The sequence below is a fragment of the Terrapene carolina genome, unplaced genomic scaffold, assembly GCF_002925995.2.
Source record: "Terrapene carolina triunguis isolate 2854851 unplaced genomic scaffold, T_m_triunguis-2.0 Scaffold69, whole genome shotgun sequence".
Lineage (NCBI taxonomy): Eukaryota > Metazoa > Chordata > Testudines > Emydidae > Terrapene > Terrapene triunguis.
This window is the reverse complement of record NW_020664420.1, coordinates 20,614,632-20,637,135: the sequence shown is the minus strand read 5'-3', so window position 1 is coordinate 20,637,135 and position 22,504 is coordinate 20,614,632. Positions and strand designations below refer to the sequence as shown.

Below are 22,504 nucleotides of genomic sequence, written 5' to 3'. Positions count from 1 at the left end.
AAAAGAACAGGAGTACTTGTGGCACCTTAGAGACTAACAAATTTATTAGAGCATAAGCTTTCGTGGGCTACAACCCACTTCTTCGGATGCATATTGAGTGAAACATATATTGAGGAGATATATATACACACATACAGAGAGCATGAACAGGTGAGAGTTGTCTTACCAACTCTGAGAGGCCAATTAAGTAAGAGGAAAAAAAACTTTTGAAGTGATAATCAAGATAGCCAAGTACAGACAGTTTGATAAGAAGCAAGTGTGAGAATACTTACAAGGGGAGATAGATTCAATGTTTGTAATGGCTCAGCCATTCCCAATCCCTATTTAACCCTGAGTTGAGTGTGTCTAGTTTGCATATCAATTCCAGCTCAGCAGTCTCTTGTTGGAGTCTGTTTTTGAAGTTTTTCTGTTTTAAGATAGCCACCCGCAGGTCTGTCATAGAATGGCCAGACAGGTTAAAGTGTTCTCCCACTGGTTTTTGAGTATTATGATTCCTGATGTCAGATTTGTGTCCATTAATTCTTTTGCGTAGAGACTGTCCGGTTTGGCCAATGTACATGGCAGAGGGGCATTGCTGGCACATGATGGCATATATCACATTGGTAGATGTGCAGGTGAACGAGCCCCTGATGGTATGGCTGATGTGATTAGGCCCTATGATGGTGTCACTTGAATAGATATGTGGACGGAGTTGGCATCGGGCTTTGTTACAAGGATAGGTTCCTGGGTCAGTGTTTTTGTTCAGTGATGTGTGGTTGCTGGTGAGTATTTGCTTTAGGTTGGGGGGTTGTCTGTAAGCGAGGACAGGTCTGTCTCCCAAGATCTGTGAGAGTAAAGGATCATCTTTCAGGATAGGTTGTAGATCTCTAATGATGCGCTGGAGAGGTTTTAGTTGGGGGCTGAAGGTGACAGCTAGTGGTGTTCTGTTATTTTCTTTGTTGGCCCTGTCTTGTAGGAGGTGACTTCTGGATACTCGTCTGGCTCTATCAATCTGTTTTTTCACTTCAGCAGGTGGGTATTGTAGTTTTAAGAATGCTTGATAGAGAACTTGTAGGTGCTTGTCTCTATCTGAGGGATTGGAGCAAATGCGGTTATATCTTAGAGCTTGGCTGTAGACAATGGATCGTGTGGTGTGTCCTGGATGGAAGCTGGAGGCATGTAGGTAAGTGTAGCGGTCAGTAGGTTTCCAGTACAGGGTGGTATTTATGTGACCATCGCTTATTAGCACTGTAGTGTCCAGTCAGAAACAGAGGCGACCTGAATAGTTTCAGTTGAAGGGAAAAAAATTGTTTTGACTTGAAAAGTCTAAACAAAACATTGACTCAATGTTTTGATTTCAAATTTGGCCAATTAAAAAATAAAACACACACCCAGGGTGTAACTCCTGAAATGGCTGAACTGAAATGGAAAAACTCTAATTTAGAGTAGACAAACATTTTGGTGAACTTGAAGCAAACTATTTTTAGGGTTTGGGGGGTGTTTTTAGTCATCAGAAAAAATGTTTGAAAATTGTCTTGGTTCAAATGTAACTGGATATTTTTTTTTTTTTTTTGTTGTTGGCCCCAAAGTGAAGAAGTTGTCATTTGCTCAGCCCTAGGGATAATTTGTCCCACAGCTTTCATCCTGACTTCCTAAGGGCTTGTCTACACTTACCGGAGGGTCCGGCGGCAGGCAATCGGTTTTCTGGGATCAACTTATCGCGTCTAGTGAAGACGCGATAAAATCGATCCCTGATCGCTCTGCCGTCGACTCCAGAAATCCACCGCAGCAAGAGGCGGCAGCGGAGTCGACGGCAGCGCGGCAGCGGTCGACTTTCCCCCGTCCTCACAGCCAGGTAAGTCGACCTAAAATACGCAACTTCAGCTATGGTATTCACGTAGCTGAAGTTGCGTATCTTAGGTCGGACCCCCGCTGTAGTGTAGACCTAGCCTGAAAGAGGCTTAAATCCTGAAGTATGAGAGTTAACATCCCTTCTAAAAAGTTTATTAACAATAACTGGATATTCTTAAGATTCAAAGGGATGAAAGACACAGATCAGGTGGGAGGGGGGTTGGACTCATGAGTTCTATGATTTAGTTATGTGTTGTATGAAAATGTATTTCCTCTTATTGGCTTTGAATTTCCCATCTTTTCAATTCCAGTCCCCTTCTGATCTACCTTGTCTAAACTTTTATCATGTCCCATTTTATTTGTCTTCTTCATATCATGAAGAATCCTAATCTTCTCTCTTTTCCTATAAGTTTTTGAGGCCCTTCACCATTTTTGTTGCTCTTCTCTGGAAGTTCTGACATTATCTATTCAGAGGTGAGATTACTAGTATTGTACACAGATGAGAAGCCTTCTTGGGCCTTGAACTCAGATCCTCTTGGTGCCTGCAGCTTGCTCTTAACTCAACCATCAAGCCAATTCCCTTGCTTGAATTCATCATTCATAACTATTTATTAAGATGGCCCCAAGCACCATCATCTTATGATTTAACAAATTACAGTGTTGGCCAATAACAAATCCCTAACACAACCGGGTGTGTTTCTGGCACATCAATGTGAGTTCGGCCAGTGTTATGCAACCTAAGACCACAGGAAAAGTGCAATCAAGTTTCTGTGTAGATTGGGAAATTCTCCCAGCCCTCCCAAGAGCACTCTCCTCTCCCCCCTTCCCCCCCCTCCCCCCCGACTGCTGAAATGTCAATATTTTACTGTCAGCTAGCCAAGGCTCTCTGGTTTTTTTATTTCTTCATTCAGGGACAGCTCAGATCCTTGATGAACAGATACACTGATCTTGGGTATATCAGTTCATGGGCCTCAGAGGCAATGCTTTGATGTGGAGCCCAACTCCTCCAGGGTTCAGGGATGTTCTCGGTTTCAGGGGGTTAGGTACATCCATGTGAGCCACTTTTTCAAAGTACAAAACTCACTTTGGAGAATGAAGCAGACAGCTGGGTGCTCCCTTCTGAGCAGAAATTATAGGGCATATTGAATTCAGCATTTGTCTTTGAAGTCCTTGCTCCCTGCTGTCATACTCAGCAGCATTCTTGATGGCTGAGCTGCTTTCAGCTCCTTCCTGTTCAAACTAGGTGCATTAAATCTCATACTCAGCTCTGTTTGTGTCAGTGAGTAGAACTATTTCCCCGAGTTTAATAGTGAGATGACAAGCATGTCATTTTTCCCAATCTCCTCCATTTTAAATGACTTAATTTAAAACACTTTTCACACAGCTGTCACTCAGGCCTATCAGAGGGACATGGAATGTGGGTCAGTCTTCTTCTGAAGCCATCATTCTTTAGGATGTAGCAAAGCAAAAGCTAATAACTCTCCTGTATATAGAGACAATGGCTGCAGACCAAGCACTGGCGCTTTACAGGTCATGAGATTATTTGCAACGAATTCTTTATATTTAAGTTGACACATACTTGAAATTCAAGGCACAGGTGTCTGGTCTATGTCCCGGCCTATAACTAGTCCCTTTGGAGTGACTCCTTTAGTGTACTGGATCCTGAGAAACCACATAGTTCCTCAGAGGGAAGGACGTGGCCTGCCTATTTCTGAAACTGGGCCTTTGGGCACCAACAATCCCTGTCGCTCTCTGTGACTTCCTGCACTGACTCCAGCTAAGCCAGACTCCTGTCAGAGGCTTGTATGATATCTCTTCAGCATGCAATATTCTCTGTAAGTATTTGCAGTGACACCAGGCAGCCTTTTCAAAACAAGGCAGCAATTTATTAGTCACCTGGCATGCAGCATCTGGAAGTCCTTAGGTTGGCATAGAGAAGCAACTGCTATAGAATCTCTTTGCTTCCTTTCTCTGTCTCTCTCCCTTTTGTCTCTCAGTGACAGCCCCATGTCTTTATGAGCTCAGTTCTTAACACAGCCACCTGACACCTTTTTCCTTTGTTCTCCAGTTTTGGGCCTTTGCTCTGTTTCCCTGCAGACAGGTGGGGGAATCTCTTGGCTGTTAGTTACTAGGTATGAATGTCCTGGCCATTGGGGTTTCCACTGTCTAATCTGGATCTTCCACTCACATGTGTAGACTCTAGTCAGCTTGTTAATGACTCTGGTTTCTAACCAGGCTGTTATATGAATCAAATACCTCATCCCTACTGTTTACACTCTCAGTATGTAGGAACGCAAAGCACAGAGGAAAACTGATGTATGCACATGAATTATAAAATTATTACTGGGGGGAGGGATAGCTCAATGGTTTGAGCATTGGCCTGATAAACCCAGGGTTGTGAGCTCAATCCTTGAGGGAGTCACTTAGGGATCTGGGGCAAAATCAGTACTTGGTCCTGCTAGTGAAGGCAGGGGGCTGGACTTGATGACCTTTCAAGGTCCCTTCCAGTTCTAGGAGATAGGATATCTCCATTAATTTTAAATTTACCAAAATTCCTACATTTGTCAGAACAGGTTTCTAGCAAACCAAGGGAACTCTATGCTACATGATGATGGGGTAGGGTACCTAACTCAGAAAGACAATAAAAGAGAGACAAGGTGGGTGAAGTAGTACATTTTATTGGGCCAACTTCTGTTGGTGAATGAGAGAAGACTTGGAGCTCTTCTTCAGGTCTGGGAAAGGTAAGTACAGTTAAATACAAGGTGGAATAGACGGTTATGCACAAGAAGTTCCAAGAAACCATTCAAAATGAAGTGGGCAATTAACACCTCTGCACTCATAGGAGAAAGTAGATTTGGGTTACAGATTGAGAAATAAAACCAGTGTTTCTAGACTAGTCTATTTTTGGTGTCTAGCAGGTTTATAAATTTAAGCTCCCAGGTTTGTCTTTTGAAGTGTTTTGCAGATTTCCTTTGAGTATGAGGACTAAGAGGTCAGCTATGGAGTAATCACTTTGTGAAAAGAGTTTGTCCATGGGTAATAGGGTGTCTTTGTCTTATCATTTTTCTGTGTGAGTTCATTCAAGGGCATAGTAATGTCTAGTTTTACCCATGTTGTTGTTGGGGCATTTGATGCACTGGATGAGGTACATCACATGTTGTGCTAGGCATGTGTAGAGCCCATGGATCTTGAAAGGTATTGTGGACGGGGGGTGTTGATCTTTGTAGCAATGGGTACCTTTTTCAGTATCTTTGGGGCCAGATTCCCAAAGGTATTTATAAGACTAAAGAAGCAGCCAGTCACTTAGTAGAATTTGAAATCAATAGGAGTTAGGCATCTAGATGCCCTTGAAAAATCTTATTAGGCACCTATGTGCATCTGTAGGTGCCTAAACCACTTTTGGAAATCTAGCCCTTAGTGCCCGCTACTAGTATGTCCGAGGACAACTGTCCCACTCCCCTCTCTTTAGGGAATCTCCTTCCCCAAATCATGCCCAGTGCCAAATAAGTACAATGATCCCTACATTCTAGGAAATAGAGATCTCCATAAGTGTGTCAGGCAGGAGAAGCAGGCCAAGCAGTTACCTCTGGAGGTCCAGGAAGGAGTAAGCAGGCCAACCAGTCACCTGCAAAAATGATGAATGTGAAGGAAGAGAAAAAAATCCATTGCTTACTCTGTTTATTGCTTATTACGATGCTCTAGTGGACTGGGCTTTCCTATAGTGTTTACAATAGGCAGGGCCGTCCTTAGGCATACACAGCATAAATTTGGGGCACCCCTGGATCTTAGTGTCCACCCTTCCACCTCTTCCTATCCCTGTTCTAATCTGACCCTTCCAGCAGGCTCCCACCACACCTGGCTGCTGCAGCCTGGTAAGTCTTCCTCTGGAGGGGATCTAATACTTAAAAGTGAAAAAGCCTCCAGCCTGCCAGACCTATCAGCACAACATTGAAACTGTTAAAGAGCCATTCAAGTGGTAATGAAGACATTTAACAGGCATTTGCCATCCCCCAGGTATATACTGTCAGTTTCTGAATTTACTGACAAAAACAGTTGTGCATTACTGTAATATTTACTCAGAACATGTTAGTCTAGAGGACCTTAGTTTAAAAATTGATTTAAAAATATTTCGTTAGTGTGCTGCTGAAGATTATAATATCACATCTCTAAAAAATCCTTGCATAGATTTTTAGATGCACAATCCGAGTATTCATCTTAGCCTTAAATGCTTGGATCTTCAGACATATAGTTTTTTAAATAAATCCTTCAAAAGACCACCCTTATCTAAAATACACATGTGAGCCCGGGCTGCCATCAGGCATAGGGGCACCAGTTTAATAATACTGAATAGGGCCCCATAAATCCTAAGGACGGCCCTGACAATAGGTAACTGGGCATCAGGAACATTGGGAAGGATGGTAGCTGTAACACAACATATGCAGGAACACCTCTTGAGATTGTTCAGTAACTTTAAAAATAAATATCATATCCTTAGCCTGAAGCCATATCCACTATCCAGTCCCATCCGTCAGTGAGAGATATACACATACTTTGTATGTCAGTTTGTAGAGTACTTTAGGATGAAAAGAACTGTAGAAATACAAATCGCAACAGGGACAGATTCTGGCTGTAACTCACCAGTAGAGAACTTTCCTGGAAGAGGTGAACTCCTCACTGACTCAAAGTCATCTGCTGTTAGCTGTCCCCAACACCCAGCATAGAGGATGTGGTGGTGCTCTATGTCTCTACACCAATACTACACAGGAATGTGCCCCTTTAAGGACTCTATGTCTGCAGCACATGATAGTGCATGCTGGAACTGGGGTGCAGAATCAAGGTGGTGTAACTATCTCCCTGTCACCAACTCCACAGCCCCAAGCAGAGCTTGATGTAGAGAAAACTTTAGTGTAATATATCTGTGTGCACATAGCTGCTTTCAGCTTTCAAATTATTCTAGAGTCTCACCTATTTAAAGTATTCTCCTCCTCAGCCAAGGACCTATTTACCAGTAGACCCAAGTTTGGGGCCCAGAGGTTTTGGGGTGAGAACCATTTTGAAGAGGGAGGCAGGGGAGCAGCTGCCTGGCTGGCATACATTTAGAAGTTGAAGTTGTGCTGGCTGACCCAGTGTCAGGATCCCAACAAGGGCAGTCAGGGCCAAAGGTCAGAGCAGGGGCAAACCTGAGGTTGGGAGTAGCAGAGGAACTCATAGTCAAGTTCCAGGCCAGGATCAATACCAAGGGTCAAGAGGCAAAGTCCAAATCAAGCTGAGGTCAAAGTCAGAAACAAGAAAGCAGAAATGGTTGTGGCAACTACAGAAGATCCACACTGTTGCCTGGATGCTTCCTAGAATACCCTGTGAGTTTATATAGGGCAGGGAGCCAGTCAGGAGCCTTCAGGCTGCTGTCTGTCAAACCCTTGAGATGGAACTTCCTATGGTCTCTGTCCACAGCAGGTCACACTAAGTGACACACTAGCTGGTTACAGCTGCTACTGGATGGTAGCCTGGAGATGTCAGCTGGTTGGTAGTTCTGCAGGCCTGGGGTCTAGACCTGTGGGGTCTCACACCCAGGAGAAGAGCAGTACACTGGTTTGATGGCAGGGAACTGGAAGCAGCTTCAGAGCCAGCCAAGGTGAGTTGGCCCTCTAAACTCTAAAGGGTTACACTGCATCCCTGAGCTGTTTAGGATTGAAGAATTGCTGTCCGGTCAATTTAAGCCCCAAAGTATTTGTAAAATAATGGTCACTTTCTGTGTCTGTAGACTGATCATATAATGGATGAGAACTAGAAAGATGAACTAAGAGTTGATAGGAAGCCAGGTAAGGTAATCTTAAAAATATTGGTCCAAATTTTGGAAAGTGACTAGTGATTCTGGGTGCATCCATTTTTGGTGTCCAACTTGAGACACCTTGAAGGAGCCTGATTTTTCAGAAATTGTTGAGCACCCACTCCCTGAACACTAGGTCCTTTTATGGTATTTCAAGCTGGGCACCAAAATCACCAGTCACGTTTGAACATGTAGGCCTTTAATTCTGATTTTACCAAATCTTGGAGTTTATGCGCGATCCTTGGGCTGGTCGTGAGCTGTTATTTCACTACCTTCCCTGACATGCAGCTTAATATGACCTACACAAAGACTAGATCCTGATCCATCCAGGAAAGAAGAAAAAATGTTGGTTCATTAACTGTTCTTTGACTTCAAATACTTGTAAAAAGTAAAATGTCCTCTACTTTCCCCTTTTAGCCCGGTGAAGTTTGAGAATGAGGTTGTTTGTATATCCAAATGCCAACGACTGCTGTGCTAGTGAACCAGGATGTAGCAAAAGGACATTTGTTTTTAAACCATTAACCAATGTTTTAAAACTTGTGCTTGATTTTAGCCAACTGAGATTGTTTGAAATGTTTTGTTTGATAGCTCTTCAAGGAACGTTTTGCATAGGAGGACAAGAGAACCTAATGCTCAATCTCCAATAGACTGTAAACTGAGCCGTTGGAGTGAATGGGGACCATGTGACCCATGCTCAAATCTAAGGGTAAGCACTAGGTGTATTGTTTTATTTTAAAATGACACAGGAGTTACTGACTGACATTCACCCTTAGAAGTCCTCCATTATAGTGGAGTGCTAAACTCCTCCTCAACATTCTGATGTTATGATTCAAGGGTACCCTCAACTGTTTTATACCTAAGAGCAGACTGCTATGTAAAAGGGCTTTGTTGGCAAAACAGAAATTTTTGCAGGAAACATCAAAGTTTGATTGACTTTTTTTTAGGTTTTCATCAAAAACTCAAAAAACAAAAAACAATTACTGACAGCCAGGCTTTTCTGTTTTCCATTTTTGAAGAACATTTTTAAAAAATGAAGATTTTGTTTATGAAAACTTTTTATTTTTTTGTCATTTTTCATGGTAACAAAAAACACCACATAAGCCTTTTGTGACTAGTGCCACAGCTATATATCTGTTTATATGTGCATGTGAAGAATTAGTTACGAGTGCCACCTACTGGCACATAGGAATATGTGATATTGTGCATAAGCAGTAGGTTCCATAAAGGTATTTTTCTTATGCATGGCGAGTGACTTCCTGCATCCAGATCTTAACAAAGACCTTCAGACATAGCATCTTTGCTAATTTATTTGCAGTCATAATATGTGAGGGCTGTAAGTCTGGAATTAATGAACAAAAAGTAAGTTCTCCTAAACCTCGATTTGTGTTTGTGTATAATTTGGGGACTTCTTTTGTAGAAAAAAACTTGGTTCCAAGTAAATAAAATACTAAGGATGAGGCCAGTTCAGTATGAAGACTAAAATGTAAATAAAATATGAAATTTGTACTTGTTCCATAAGAATTTGAGAGAGACAAAATAGGGGAGGTAATATCTTTTATTGGACGAATTTCTGTTGGTGGAAGCTACAAGATTTCAAGCTACACAAAGATGTTCCTCAGAATTTGGTTATTAATGAAAGATTCCCACAAAAATATCTGCAGTCTTCCCAATCCTCAGTAATGTAAATCAATGTAGCTTCACTGAAGTTAATGAAGTTATGCTGATGGACATTAGCTGCGAATCTGACCAGAATTTGAAATATTATTTTTAATAAAATGTACTACTTAGATTTTTCTCAGTGTAACCTACTAATATAAATGAGAGAAAGCATTATTTAGTGGAGAAACAGAAGAATGAGACTCAAGAGTAGATCTATATGAATAATATATTTTTCAGTTTTCTGGCTAAAACAAAAAATTACAGTTCGGGTCGAGCCAAAATGATTTATTTATTTTTTTTGGACAAACTAGTTTGGTTTGTCAAAAGAAAATTCCATTTTTGTTTCTCTTTTTAAAATTAACACAAATTAGCAAAATGTTTCAGTCAACCCTGTGACGGTGCTGCCCGTGGGAGCCAGCTGAGGTCACTCAATTAAGGTGAACTGCAAACAGAACGGGGCAGACAAGCCCCAAAAGCTGGTGGATATTCCAATACTTAGATTTACCAAGCCAGCACAAAACAACTTCTATATTACCATACAGGTTACTCAGAAGTCCAAGCAATGCAGTTCCCTTAAAGTGCCCAGCCTCAGGCCTCCATCCAGACACACATGTCAAACATATGATGATAATTACTGAAAATCTTATCTCATCATATAAAGAAAAGGTTCTTCTAATCCCAAAGGATCAGCCACATACCCAGGTCCAATTATAACTTAGGTCTTGCCCAAAATACAAGCTTAGAGTCAATTCTTATTAATTAAGCTAAAATTTATTTAAAAAGAAAAGAGAGTGAGTGTTGGTTAAAAGATCAATATACATACAGACTTGAATTCAATTCTTGAGGTTTAGATACATAGCAGAGATGAGCTTGTAGTTGCCAAAAGTCCTTTTAGAAATAGTCCATAGGTTATAGTCCAATGTCCATGTTCAGGGTGACTCCAGTCAATGCCTGGGGATCTCAATCCTTATGGCTTAAGGTTTCCCCCTCTTGAAACCCAAAGCAGATCTGAGATGAAGCAGGATCGTGTCCCAGGATTCTTAAACATTTCCAGCAGCCTTTTGGCCTGAGAAAACAATAGGCTTAACTCTCCTTCTTCCAAACATCCTGGCAATTAGCACAGGGTAATTTATCCATTAAACAGTTCAGATACACGTTACCACAACCTTCAAAGAGACATATAGACAATAATACTATTTCACTCAAGTATCTTCCTAAATGTTAATATTCCTTTCTTAATCTTTGAATCAAAGCTATAGCAATAGACAAGACTTGTTTGCTTACATCACAAGACCTGAGCAAACACCTACCCTTCTACCTATAACAATGCAGACTTGCATTTCAAAGCTCTATTTATTTACATATCTTCCTAAACAGTTTCTAAAGTTTGGCCATGGGTCAGGTCAGTCTGAGTTAATTAACTCTTTCTGGACCTGTCATTTTTAATGAGATATTATATTACACTTATAACGTCACAAACCCAAATCTGCATTTTTTGTTTTAAAAAAAAGTTTAGTCTGAAAAATTTCATCCATCTCTAATGAGATCTGAGTTCTGTTGTGCCTCTGTGAACAACTTGCTGTGTGACATTAGGAAAGTCATTTAACCTACCTGTTCCTCAATGTCCACTTCTGTGCTTTAAGAAAAAAAGGAGAGTACTTCAAAGATGTGATTTGTAACCTGTTTTGAGATGCTGTAAAAATGCTGCATAAGTGCAAAATATTTTTTATTTTATTATTATTAGAGCGAGTCAAAATGTTTTCAATTTCTAAATGTTGACAAAATTTCCAACTTTGAGATTAAGGGACAAAAAGGGAAACGTATTGATGACATTTCCACAAAATATTTTTCCTGGTTTTCAACCAATCAGCTCATGAAGAAATTTCTAACTTGGATGAAATTTTGAGGGGGAAAATTTCTAGTTATATTTGAATTTTTGTCTTGCTTTTCTTTAAGCAGATCTAATTATTATTATATATCTTTGTAGTTTCGTTCTAGAAGTGTTCAGAAATTTGGACAGTTTCGTGGGAAACGGTGCCTGGAATCATTGGGAGACACACAAAGCTGTAAAACCAGCATAGCCTGTCCAGAAGAGCAAGAAATCGATTGTGGAGCTGACTTTAGATGTGATTCAGGTAGGTGTTGCTTTCACACCAGGCAAAGCATGGAAGCATCTACTTAATTTTAAGCACATGCAGGGCCGGCTCTGGCTTTTTTGCCGGGGGGGGGCGGCCGGAGCCCCTGGGGGAGGGCGGCGAGCCCCGGCGGCGGCTCCGGTCTCCCCCCCGGCGGCCAGAGCGCCGGGGGCAGGGCCGCGAGCCCCGGCGGGTGCTCGGCTCTCCCGCCCCTCCCCCCGCGGCCAGAGCGCCGGGGGCAGGGCGGCGAGAGGGCAGCGAGCCCCGGCTGGGGCTCGGCTCGGCTCTCCCCCCCGGCGGCCAGAGCGCCGCGCCGCCCCCCTCCAGGTGCCGCCCCAAGCACCAGCTTGGGTGCTTGGTGCCTGGAGCCGGCCCTGAGCACATGTTCAAATCACATTTAAAGTCAATAGATTTAAATACGTGCTTAAAGTTAAACACATGCTTAAATACTTTGCTGAATATGGATAGTTTGCTGAATCAGGGCCTATATATTTAGGTTTAAATTCCTTAACTATTCTTTCTATTCTATCTGAAAAGTTGCCAGTTCCACAAGTTTCCTTTCTTATGTTGTATCCATTCCAAATGGAGCTGAGTGAATCTTTTTTGTTTACGCTTTATGAAAAATTAGTGGGGAAAAGAGACATTTAAGTGGGGAAGTCCAGGTGACTTCAGCAGTTCAGTCTATCTCTGGAGATCTAGGTTCAAACCCTCTTAGAATACAGGTAAAATTACAAAACTCTATGACTTTATTTTGCATAGGGGGGATTTGACAAATCAACCCGCCCAAGGCATATTTTAGTAATACTACATAGACACTAGTTAGCACTTTACAGGCCAGCTAATTGACATCAGTAGACTGCATCTTCTTATGTCAGGGCTGATTTAAAATCTTTAAATCATGTAGAGACAATTAATCTGCACAAACCCACTGAGGTGAAATCCTCCCTTCGTTGAAGTTAATGGCAAAACTCCCAATGACTTTAATGGGGTCAGAATTTCTCCCCTTGTTTGTACGTCACAATAAAAACATAAATTATTTTGAGTATATGCTACATCCTCCCAAGCAACTCAAAAATATGACTTTGCTGACACTAACCTATAAGAACTAATGTTTTCCCACACTCTTATACTTCAAAGAAAAATACCCCAAATCTTGACATTAAACAATAATCTAAAAATAAATCAAATCACGATAATTCTCTATGAATGTCAGAAATTCTTCTGCCATTTAATTTTCTGTACCATCCCATTAAAAATAATTGGTAAATTTAAAGGTTTTTTTTCTCACTTAGAGGAACAAGGGATTAGGATTTTACCTCTTTCTGGCTGAAATGAAAATACACCTTCTAAGAGGAAGATTCCAGTAAGGAATATTTGTTTTTCTGATGTAAACCCCATGTTAAAAAAGGATTCAAAATGTTCAGTTCTTCATTCTTTGCTTAGGTCGATGTATAAAGAAGAGACTTGTGTGTAATGTGGACAATGACTGTGGAGACTTTTCTGATGAAAGTGACTGTGAGAGAGATCCAAAATCACCATGTCGTGACCCGGACATTGAAGTGTCAGAGATTGGAAGGACTGCTGGACAAGGGTATTCAATGAAAAGCCATAGCTAAAGGGAGAAACCCTGGTTGTCACCAGACAAAGTTAGGAGACATGGGCCAGATGATCAGGCCCCAAGATTCTATTCATGATCTACTAGCCTCTTCTGTGACCTTGGGCAAAATTCTTAACCTCTGTTTCCTTTTACTCATCTGGGGTTAATAATGCTTAATAATGCCCTGAGATCAGGCAAAAAGCACTGTAAGTGCCACGCGTTGCTGCTGTTATATTAACCCACCTTTGCTTCAGGGAAGGCAGCTGAAGGTATTTTAAATAAGTTTTACAAACGGAGGCACCAACATCATCAGATTTGAGCAGTTCTTCCTGGAGAATGACCAGAGAATCTCCTCCTTCCCATCCCCACTCCAGCAGGTGGCCATCACCTTCCGGCAACCTCTTGACTAAGCCCCACTGCTGTGGCTATATTCATATTCCTCCAAGCACAAACTCTATACCGGAATAGTCGATAGGCAGATATGGGATAGTTGATAGGCAGACCGCGGGCCAAATCCGGACCACTAGATGCTTTTGAATGGACCCCAAAATCTTTTTATTTATTTATTCATTCCTGGGCAGTGGGTAATGGAGGCTGGGGGAGGCTAAGCCTCCTCAGACCTCTGCTAATGGTTCCCGCAGCACCCACTGGGCAGTGTTCAGAGCACCTCTGGGTGGCCCACAGTCCTGGCTCAGCTCCAGTGGGCCGGCCAGGGCTCCGCTGGGCTCCTCCAGGAACCAGTGGGCCGGCCAGGGCTCCTCCAGACACTGGTAGGCCAGGGTTCAGGCCTGCATCTGTGCGCCAGCCAGCAAGAGCAGTGGAAGTGGAAAGGGTGGGGCGGGGCCTTGGGTGGAAGAGGCGCGGCAGGGGGCTAGCCTCCCCACCCAGGGGATGCACACACCACCAATGTATTTATTATCATTTTTTTTATTGTTTTCTCTGGAGTCTGAGCCTTGACTATACCTTGACCAAGAAATTTGGATCTTGACAAAAAAGTAATTGACTACCCCTGCTCTATATCGTGCAGTGTGTTCCAGAGCACATAAGGTTTGCTCATTGTGGGCCTTACAAAATGGCCATGCCACTGGTGCTGGGTTCTGTAACTAGATCTGTAGAAGTAGTGCCCAGGAGGTTGCATGAGGGGGATGGATACCATGTTGAGATTCTGCCTCTCCAGCCCTCCCCTCTTGCCCAATCTAGAAATGGCTGGGGTTTAGCAAGGCATCCATCATCAAATTTCTCAAACCTTTATATATTAGGTAGCTGGGTTTGAGGGAGGATGGGTTAGTTCACTACTGTTCTTAGAGCAGCTTCTCAAACAATCTTTCCCCACCATCATCATACTAAAGTAATATCTGAAAAATGAGAAAATATATCCAGATATTTTTTCATCAAAAGTCTGCATCTATAGCAATTATACCCTCCATTACTACCGTTACTACCTCGCAGACAGGGAATATAAGAAAAATGTTTGTTTGTTTGTTTTAACATCCTATGGACTACCGAATCCCCAGAGCTTCATTGGTTACAGCAGCATTTTTCATCTTCTTTTCTTTGCATATATTTACCTTTCCTTTCCCATCCTCTAGGTAGTCGGAGGTTTGTTGGTTTGTTAGGTTTGGTTATTGGTTTGGGGAGTTGCTCTCTTTTGTTTTGGGGTTTGGGACAGGTGGGGAAGGGCCTGTAATTTATCTACAAATTGAATTGGAAATCAGCAGCATAAACTGGAACAGACAAAAATATCAGCATGTTGCAGCTCCACCTAGTGTTCAACTGAAAATTATAGCCTTTCCATATCACCTCTATCTCAGAAATAGTCTAAAATTGATAAATGAAGACCTTTATAACCGAAAAACAAGCAAACATTATTTTTTAAGTTCCCAGAAATGTGCTAGGCACTTAAAGTCTTTTAGTGTTATTACAATTAGTTAGCTCTTCTATAAGGAAAATATTGTTTAGATGTATAATAGCAGTGTTCATTGTTCTGTTGAATGATAGCTATTTGATAAGGTCAACAGTGTGCATGGTGCTGTACAGAACACAAATATTGTGACAGCCCCTGCCCCAGAGAGCTTACAATCTAGGAGACAGACAAGGAAAGGCAAATCCCAGTATGAGATCCCACAGGAAGGAGTGATTTTAGGTATATCTTCTTTGTACACTTGTTGTTATCTCACATTCTCACCAGATCTATGAAACTGGAAGATGAAGCTGTTAACTTTCCTGTGTTTGCTATTATTTTAATTGCCTTTCCTCCGATCTAGGCCACTGTAGTGCCCTAGCTCTATTTCTTCCTGAGCAGTGTCTAGGATAACATTAGCTGTATATTCCTCCTGAAGGCTGGGTGGCTTCTGTACACACTTGATATTGCAAAATATAGTAATATACAATATAATATTGAGAATTAGAAACAATCTGATAAAAGTGTATTTGGAAAAATATATACTTATTTTGATCCCATAAAGATTGCTAGCTATGAATAGCTATTTGAGAAGAAATAGGTCTTTATTATAGGGTTCCTTTCATTCCAAAAAAAGAACAGGAGTACTTGTGGCACCTTAGAGACTAACAAATTTATTAGAGCATAAGCCTACGAAAGCTTATGCTCTAATAAATTTGTTAGTCTCTAAGGTGCCACAAGTACTCCTGTTCTTTTTGCGGATACAGACTAACACGGCTGCTACTCTGAAACCTTTCATTCCAAAGGATCCCATCATGTTTCATTTTTATTAATAATTTTTATTAATAATACTTTTTCATTCTTGCACTTTTCATCCACAGACTTCAAAGTGCTTTACAAAGAACATATCATTATCCCTATTTTACAGATGGGAAAACTAAGGCCCCAAGACGTGACTTGCCTAGTGTCACTGAGCATCCCAGTGGCAGAACTGAGACTAGAACGCTGCTCTCCCGAGTCCTAATGTGGTGCCCTATCCATTAGGACATTCTGCTGCCTATTTAGTCTTTTGATTTCTATTATCAGAGTTTCCATCCCAAGCTCCTGAGTACCCTTAACAATCTTTATAAACAAATGTAACATACAAAACCCATGGTACACTTGTAGCACCACTGAATCCAGTAACTTCTGAGATGAACTATGGCAGTACATTGGCTCAGGGCAATATTGCAAACCCTCACTCTTGTGAAAAGTCTTATGGGATCTTTAATATCAGTGCTGAACAACAGGAACTCCAGACTCAGTTTTTTGTCAGTTGTCATATGTAATTTTTATGTAGTTTGGCTTTTCTAGGTCATAATACCGCTGTCTACAGGCTAAAGGTGCTAACACCATCTTTTTGAAGTTTAACATGTGTCTTTATTTTCCTTGTAGAATCAACATTCTAGGAATGCAGCCAATGGCAAGCCCATTTGAAAATGAGTATTTTAATGGTCTTTGTGAACGAGTGCGTGATGGGAATACCAGGACCTATTACCGCAAGCCCTGGAATGTTGCTGTTCTCAACTATGATGTAAGCCTCTGTGTAAAAATTATGAGGTGGTTGACTGAGATTCAGTTTTCCAACAGGATGTCAAAACTATCTCTTAATTCAGGCGTTAATAATTCTTCCATAGTATGATTTTGGCAGAATCCAGAAGAGAAGATCTTATTTGTAATAATGGTAGTTCCTAGAGGCCTGACTAAGGTGGGTTCTGCACTTGGAGCTGTGATTCCCAGCTCCCGAGCACACACTCGCTCTAGCGCTCATTGAGGTAGTGCACTAAAAAAGTAGTGTAGCTGGAGCAGCATGGGCGGTAGCGAGCAGCAGAATGGGCTAGCCTCCTGACTACGTACCACGGGCCTGAGTGGGTTTGTACTTGGGGCGGCTACCCCGTGCTTCTACTCACCACTACCCATGCTACCACAGTTACTCTTCTATTTTAGTGCACTACCTCAATGAGAGCTAGAGTGAGTGTGTGTACACGAGCTGGGAATCACACCTCCAGCTCCAAGTGTAGATGTAGCCTATATACCCATTGAGTTTAGTGTGCTCTATTCACTCAGTCCATAGTAAGAGACAGCCCTTTCCCCAAAGAGTTTACACTTTAAATAGTCAAGACAGAGATGACAGGTGGGAAGAAGGGAGCATTATTATCTCTATTTTACAGATGGGGAGTTGAGGCACACAGAGATTAAGTAACTTTCTCAAAGAGCCTAGCTCTCCTGAGCCCCAGTTGAGTCCCATAACCACCAGATCACCTTTCCTTTGCAGATTCAGACGAAGATTTTCAAAGCCTTCTAGGAGATTTGGATGCTAATCCACATTAATATTAAAATCCTTTTGGTGGCTCAGCCTCAGTTCAGTTTATAGCTAAAAATAATTACTATTCTATAGCTACCTAGTTTTCTGCATCTACATAAGCAAGAAATCACATGGTGGCAATCTAAGGGTGCTTCAAGAGGAAATTCCTGAAAAATATTAAAAGCTACTTAATAGTTAAACTTTTCCTAGAGAAAAATTTCTGTACCTAAGCAATTATAACTTATGTATCCAATTGACTTCACAGCCGCTAAGGTTCTGTGTCAATACAAGTAAGGCTAGCTAAATCTGACCCATAAAGCATTGCCATGCAGCATGTATATTTATTTTTGGTGGTGGTAGCATTTCTTTGTTACCAAACCTGTATATTCTACTAATACAAAAAAATATGATACTGTTAGTATTTTTATTTAACATTAAAAGCAAGTATTTGGAATTAGCCATAGACTAAGGGTACCGAAGATGGAAGAGGGTGAAATGGCAATGCTGCTTCATTTCTGAGGTTGAGACTCCATAAAGATTCCTATCTGCATTCTAATAGGAAATTGAAGATTATAATCCCTTAAATGTAACGGCACTTTCCCAGTTTTACATAGCAAAGACTTTACACCCACTGAAGCAGAAAGAAAAAAGGTGGCGGGGGGAAGTCACTGCAACTTTGCTTACTTGTGAACAGCTGAGCTGATCCAGATTTTGGGGGAGGAGAGGGGGTTCCATATGTTTTGATTTTTTAGAGTTTTATGATACGTTCATGCCACATGTGAAACTGGATAATTTTGCCTTTTACACATACCCTGCAAAGGCAAAAATCATTAAAAGAGCCAAATGAAATGAAATTATGCATATCATAGTTGAATCTAACAAATGGTCACAGTTTGACAAGCATTTGTCACATATAAAATCATTTTCAGTGACTGCGAGCAGAGATAAAAAAAATAAATATCATAAATGCAGTGCCAACCATGTAACACAATGGTAAATTCTGAAGCAACTCTGTGAAATTTGTCATGACATTTCTGCAAATGATTTCTCCATGAAAGCTCTGTGAGATTCTTGTGTTGTCAAAGTAAAATCTAAATGATAACTTGCCCAAAGACTGCTGTATGGAGGGTTTCAAGTGACTTCTGATTTGGGTGCCAACTTGACACCTCTTAAAGGAGTCTGATTTTCATAGGTGAGGTATATAGCATTTTCTAAAAGACAGGCTGCTTTAAAGTGTTTCAAATTGTATTGAGCTTTAATTGAGCACCTGATATTGACACCCAAAATCACTAGTCACTTTTGAAAATATTCACCTTTATATTTTGAAAGCATTTAATTTCCAGTTTTCTTGTTCTATAGAGAAATCAAGACCAAAGTGCAGCAATAGTTGTTTCACATACTGATTAAAGCTGATCAGAAAATGGGCTTTTATGAGACAGAAAATTTTGTTTTGACATATTTTTCAGCTGAAAACCAAAATGTTTCCATTTGGATATGTTGGCATGGTGCCCCATGTGAGCTGGTTCACATGCCTCATGCTCCCATTTTCCTATATAGGCAGACTACCTGATTAGACTACAACTCCCATGATGCACCACAGTCTCCCCTCATGATGAGGGGAGGCTGTTTCATCGTGGGGGTCTCTGGCCATGGTGCATCATAGGTAGACTTGGAAGGATTTGATTTTTTATCAATAAAAGTTGGTAAATGTCCATTTCACTGTACATACAAAACCGACTAAAAATTATTTCCATTTATGATCATCCAAATTTACCAATAGGCAAAATAAGACAAATGCTGCTTGAAATCTTAGAGTTTGATTTAAAGCTATTTACTTTGGGTATTTTGACGTGATGTTGACAATTTGTCATTTGTTATAAAGCATTAGCTTTTTGAAATCCATGTCTGTTATCATCAACTAATGATATGACCCTCCCCATAATTTCCCACAAATCTGAAAATTTAAATGGATAAAAATTGATGAAAACCCATAATTTTGTGTAACTGTGAAATTTAAGTGGATAAAAATAACAAAAATGCTTAAAAATAAACATTGATATTATCCATCAAAATTATTTAAAAAAAAAATCAAATTCTACCAACCCTAATAATAGGAGATGTGGCCAGGCTAGGGAGCCTAGCCAATAGAGGAGAACCAAACTACAGCTTCCATGAGGCACCATAGCACGTCAACCAAACCCAAATATTTTGGGTTTCAGACATTTATTTTTTCAACAAAAAACTGAAAGTTTCCATGGAAAAGAGACTTTTTGCAAACCAAACAAACAAATAAACCAAACTTCATTTTGTCAAAAACCCAATTTCCCATCTCAAAACAGTTTCAATGGATATCTTTTTTTGACCAGCCCTCATTAATATTTTACTTTTTTGAAATGACAATGCAACCATATAAACCAACTTTTCTGTTTCCCATTGATTTAATGTTGTTCTATTTCTTGAAGGTTGGGTCCAAATCCTATACAAACTGACTCAGTATTATACCTCTCAGTCTCTAGACCCTCATCTACTATGTGCCCCTCAGCACCTGTTTTATATAGATTGTTTTATCATACCATTAGTGATGACATGAGAATAAAACATGCAGTTTTAGTATCTGCTCATTACATAAGTTTCAAGCTATTGTGTTTTTGTTAAATAGATTATACATGTTTTTATCTGTTATGCTCTTTTTTCCTAAGACAAAAGCAGACAAAAGATTCACAACTGAGTTCTTCTATGATCGTGTGACCATGATAAAAGAGATTTTCCACGAAAAACAAGAATATTTCTCGGTTTCCATGTCAATAAAACACACACCTACTGAAAACAGTCAGGGCACATCTGTAAATGCCTCTCTTGGCTACCAGTATTCAAGGAATGAAAGTCTAAATTATATCTTGCGGTACTCCAAAGAAAGGGTAAGCTTAATGGCATAAAACATTTGATGTAGTAATTTCATAGGACCTGAAATTAGCATACTGTTGGGCTATACAAGTATTAATCTTCCAAACTGTTCAGGATGCCTGTTGCTTTCCTCACAGAGGGGACTGGCAAAATGTTGACAATGTAAAGATTAAAGTTTACTTCAGGAGTAGCCGAAATATGGGTCAAATGCAGCCTATTTCACCACCTTGGCCTTCAATATGGATTGATGTTGCCAGAAACCAAAGATATCAGCATGCAATGATCCATCTTTATCAGCGAACAGTTGTGATCTAGTCCATTGTGTGCAAATTAGAAACAGCCTTTAAGTAACAAATTGCAATGAAGACCCAGGCAGGCAAAGCTTGGGTGCTCTTAATGGAGCATGTTGATTAATATCCCAAGGGTCAGATCTTCAGGACCAGCCATTTGTTGCACAGCACATCTCAGATGGAAACAGGTTGCAAAGGACTGCTCTAAGTTGTACCAGTTGCCACAGCTCCTAAGAGTCCATTCCAGCAGTTGAGGATTAGCAGAGTCCAAGAGCAATCCAGCAAGCCACCCTTTTCCTTGGCTATACATCAGGGGTCGGCAAGCTTTCAGAAGTGGTGTGCCGAGTCTTCATTTTTTCACTCTAATTTAAAGGTTTCGTATGCCAGTAATACATTTTAACATTTTTAGAAGGTCTCTTTCTATAAGTCTATATTATATAACTAAACTATTGTTGTATGTAAAGTAAATAAGGTTTTTAAAATGTTTAAGAAGCTTCATTTAAAATTAAATTAAATGCAGAGCCCCCCAGACCAGTGGCCAGGACCCAGGCAGTCTGAGTGCCGCTGAAAATCAGCTCACGTGCCGCCTTCGGCACGTGTGCCATAGGTTGCCTACCCCTGCTATACACTATGCCAAGGCCTGTGATGGGGATTGGTGGCAGGTACATCAGCTTTATGCCACCAGAGGATTACACAAGCCACCAAAGGCTTGATTGTCTTTATGCATTTTATTGCTCTGTCTATAGCACATGGCCTCTTACACTTGCTTTAAGTCAGCTTTGCACTGGCAAATTGCTACAAAGTGGAGTTAATGGGGCTGAGGATCTGGTCTCAAGATTTGGCCCTGTCTGAGGGTTTGTTTCTGCTTGAATTTCATATCAAGAAATAAATGTAAGACCCATTCTAATCTGGATGAAGTTTCAGCCTAAAATACCCTTTCTAACCAGTTAGTTACAAGAAGGTAATGGAAAACGCAGGGCTAGTACACATTTTGCAAAAGGTTAGACCCACCATGAAAATAATACTAAAAGGCAAGGTGTTCCATTAAGAGAAGCCATTGTGTAATGATGCCTCAGTCAGGTTGTCGGTAGGGATTGAACCCAGGAGCTCAAGATCTAAGGGTACGTCTACACTTACCGGAGGGTCCGGCGGCAGGCAATCGATGTTCTGGGATCGATCCCGGAAGTGCTCGCCATCGACGCCAGTACTCCAGCTCGGCGAGAGGAGTACGCGGCATCGACGGGGGAGCCTGCCTGCAGCGTCTGGACCCGCGGTAAGTTCGGACCAAGGTACTTCGAATTCAGCTACATTATTAACGTAGCTGAATTTGCGTACCTTAGTCCGAAGTGGGGGCTTAGTGGGACCAGGCCTAAAAGCATGAACACCACCCCTAACTGACAGACAGTAGCAGACTTATCAACCTCTTTAGGTGATCTAGGAATGAGAGGGGGCATAACAAGCCTCACTGTGTTATGATGGGGGACAAGTGGATGAGACTGTCCTATCACTTAGTGTAAATTCTTTTTATAAATTAACCTTTATTTGCTTTCTTCACTTACCCAGGAATAAGTGAATAATGTAAAAATAATGATATACCACTGAGAAAAAGCAGTAATAGGTCAATGGGGAAAGAGAGCCTGACTCTTTAAAAGGGGTTGGCAATGGGATACAGATAGGAAAACTGGGTGGTGACTGGAATAAGAACAGCTGATTAAAGATCTCTGAAGCTGCAAGGTATTTGGCTATTTAAGCATGGTTTTTGACAGTAATTGCAGCTATTAGTGGGCTGAGTTTCTTAGTACTTCACTGTAATCTATTGGTTGATGTGTTTGTGTACCACTGCCCTCCCTTGGATGAGGTCTGCAAATGTCCATGATTTACATTTCTCACTAATGGTTGGTTCACGGAGTATATTTAAGCCTTAACACTACTGAATGCTAATGAAAAGAATCTTCTTATTTCAAGTGCTTCACGAGCAGAAACTTCTGAGTTCTACTACCAATATCACATGTTGGCAG

General features: G+C 41.0%; 1 protein-coding gene across 1 annotated transcript in view; it reads left to right on the top strand.

Annotated features, from left to right (window-relative positions):
- C9 (complement C9) overlaps positions 1-22,504 on the top strand; it is a 32,164-nt gene that overhangs the window by 645 nt on the left and 9,015 nt on the right. The window contains exons 2-6 of the mRNA XM_024198973.3: positions 8,246-8,363; positions 11,304-11,451; positions 12,895-13,042; positions 16,383-16,521; positions 19,992-20,210. Coding sequence (XP_024054741.2) covers positions 8,246-8,363; positions 11,304-11,451; positions 12,895-13,042; positions 16,383-16,521; positions 19,992-20,210 — 772 coding nt within the window. The remainder of the gene's footprint in view (positions 1-8,245; positions 8,364-11,303; positions 11,452-12,894; positions 13,043-16,382; positions 16,522-19,991; positions 20,211-22,504) is intronic.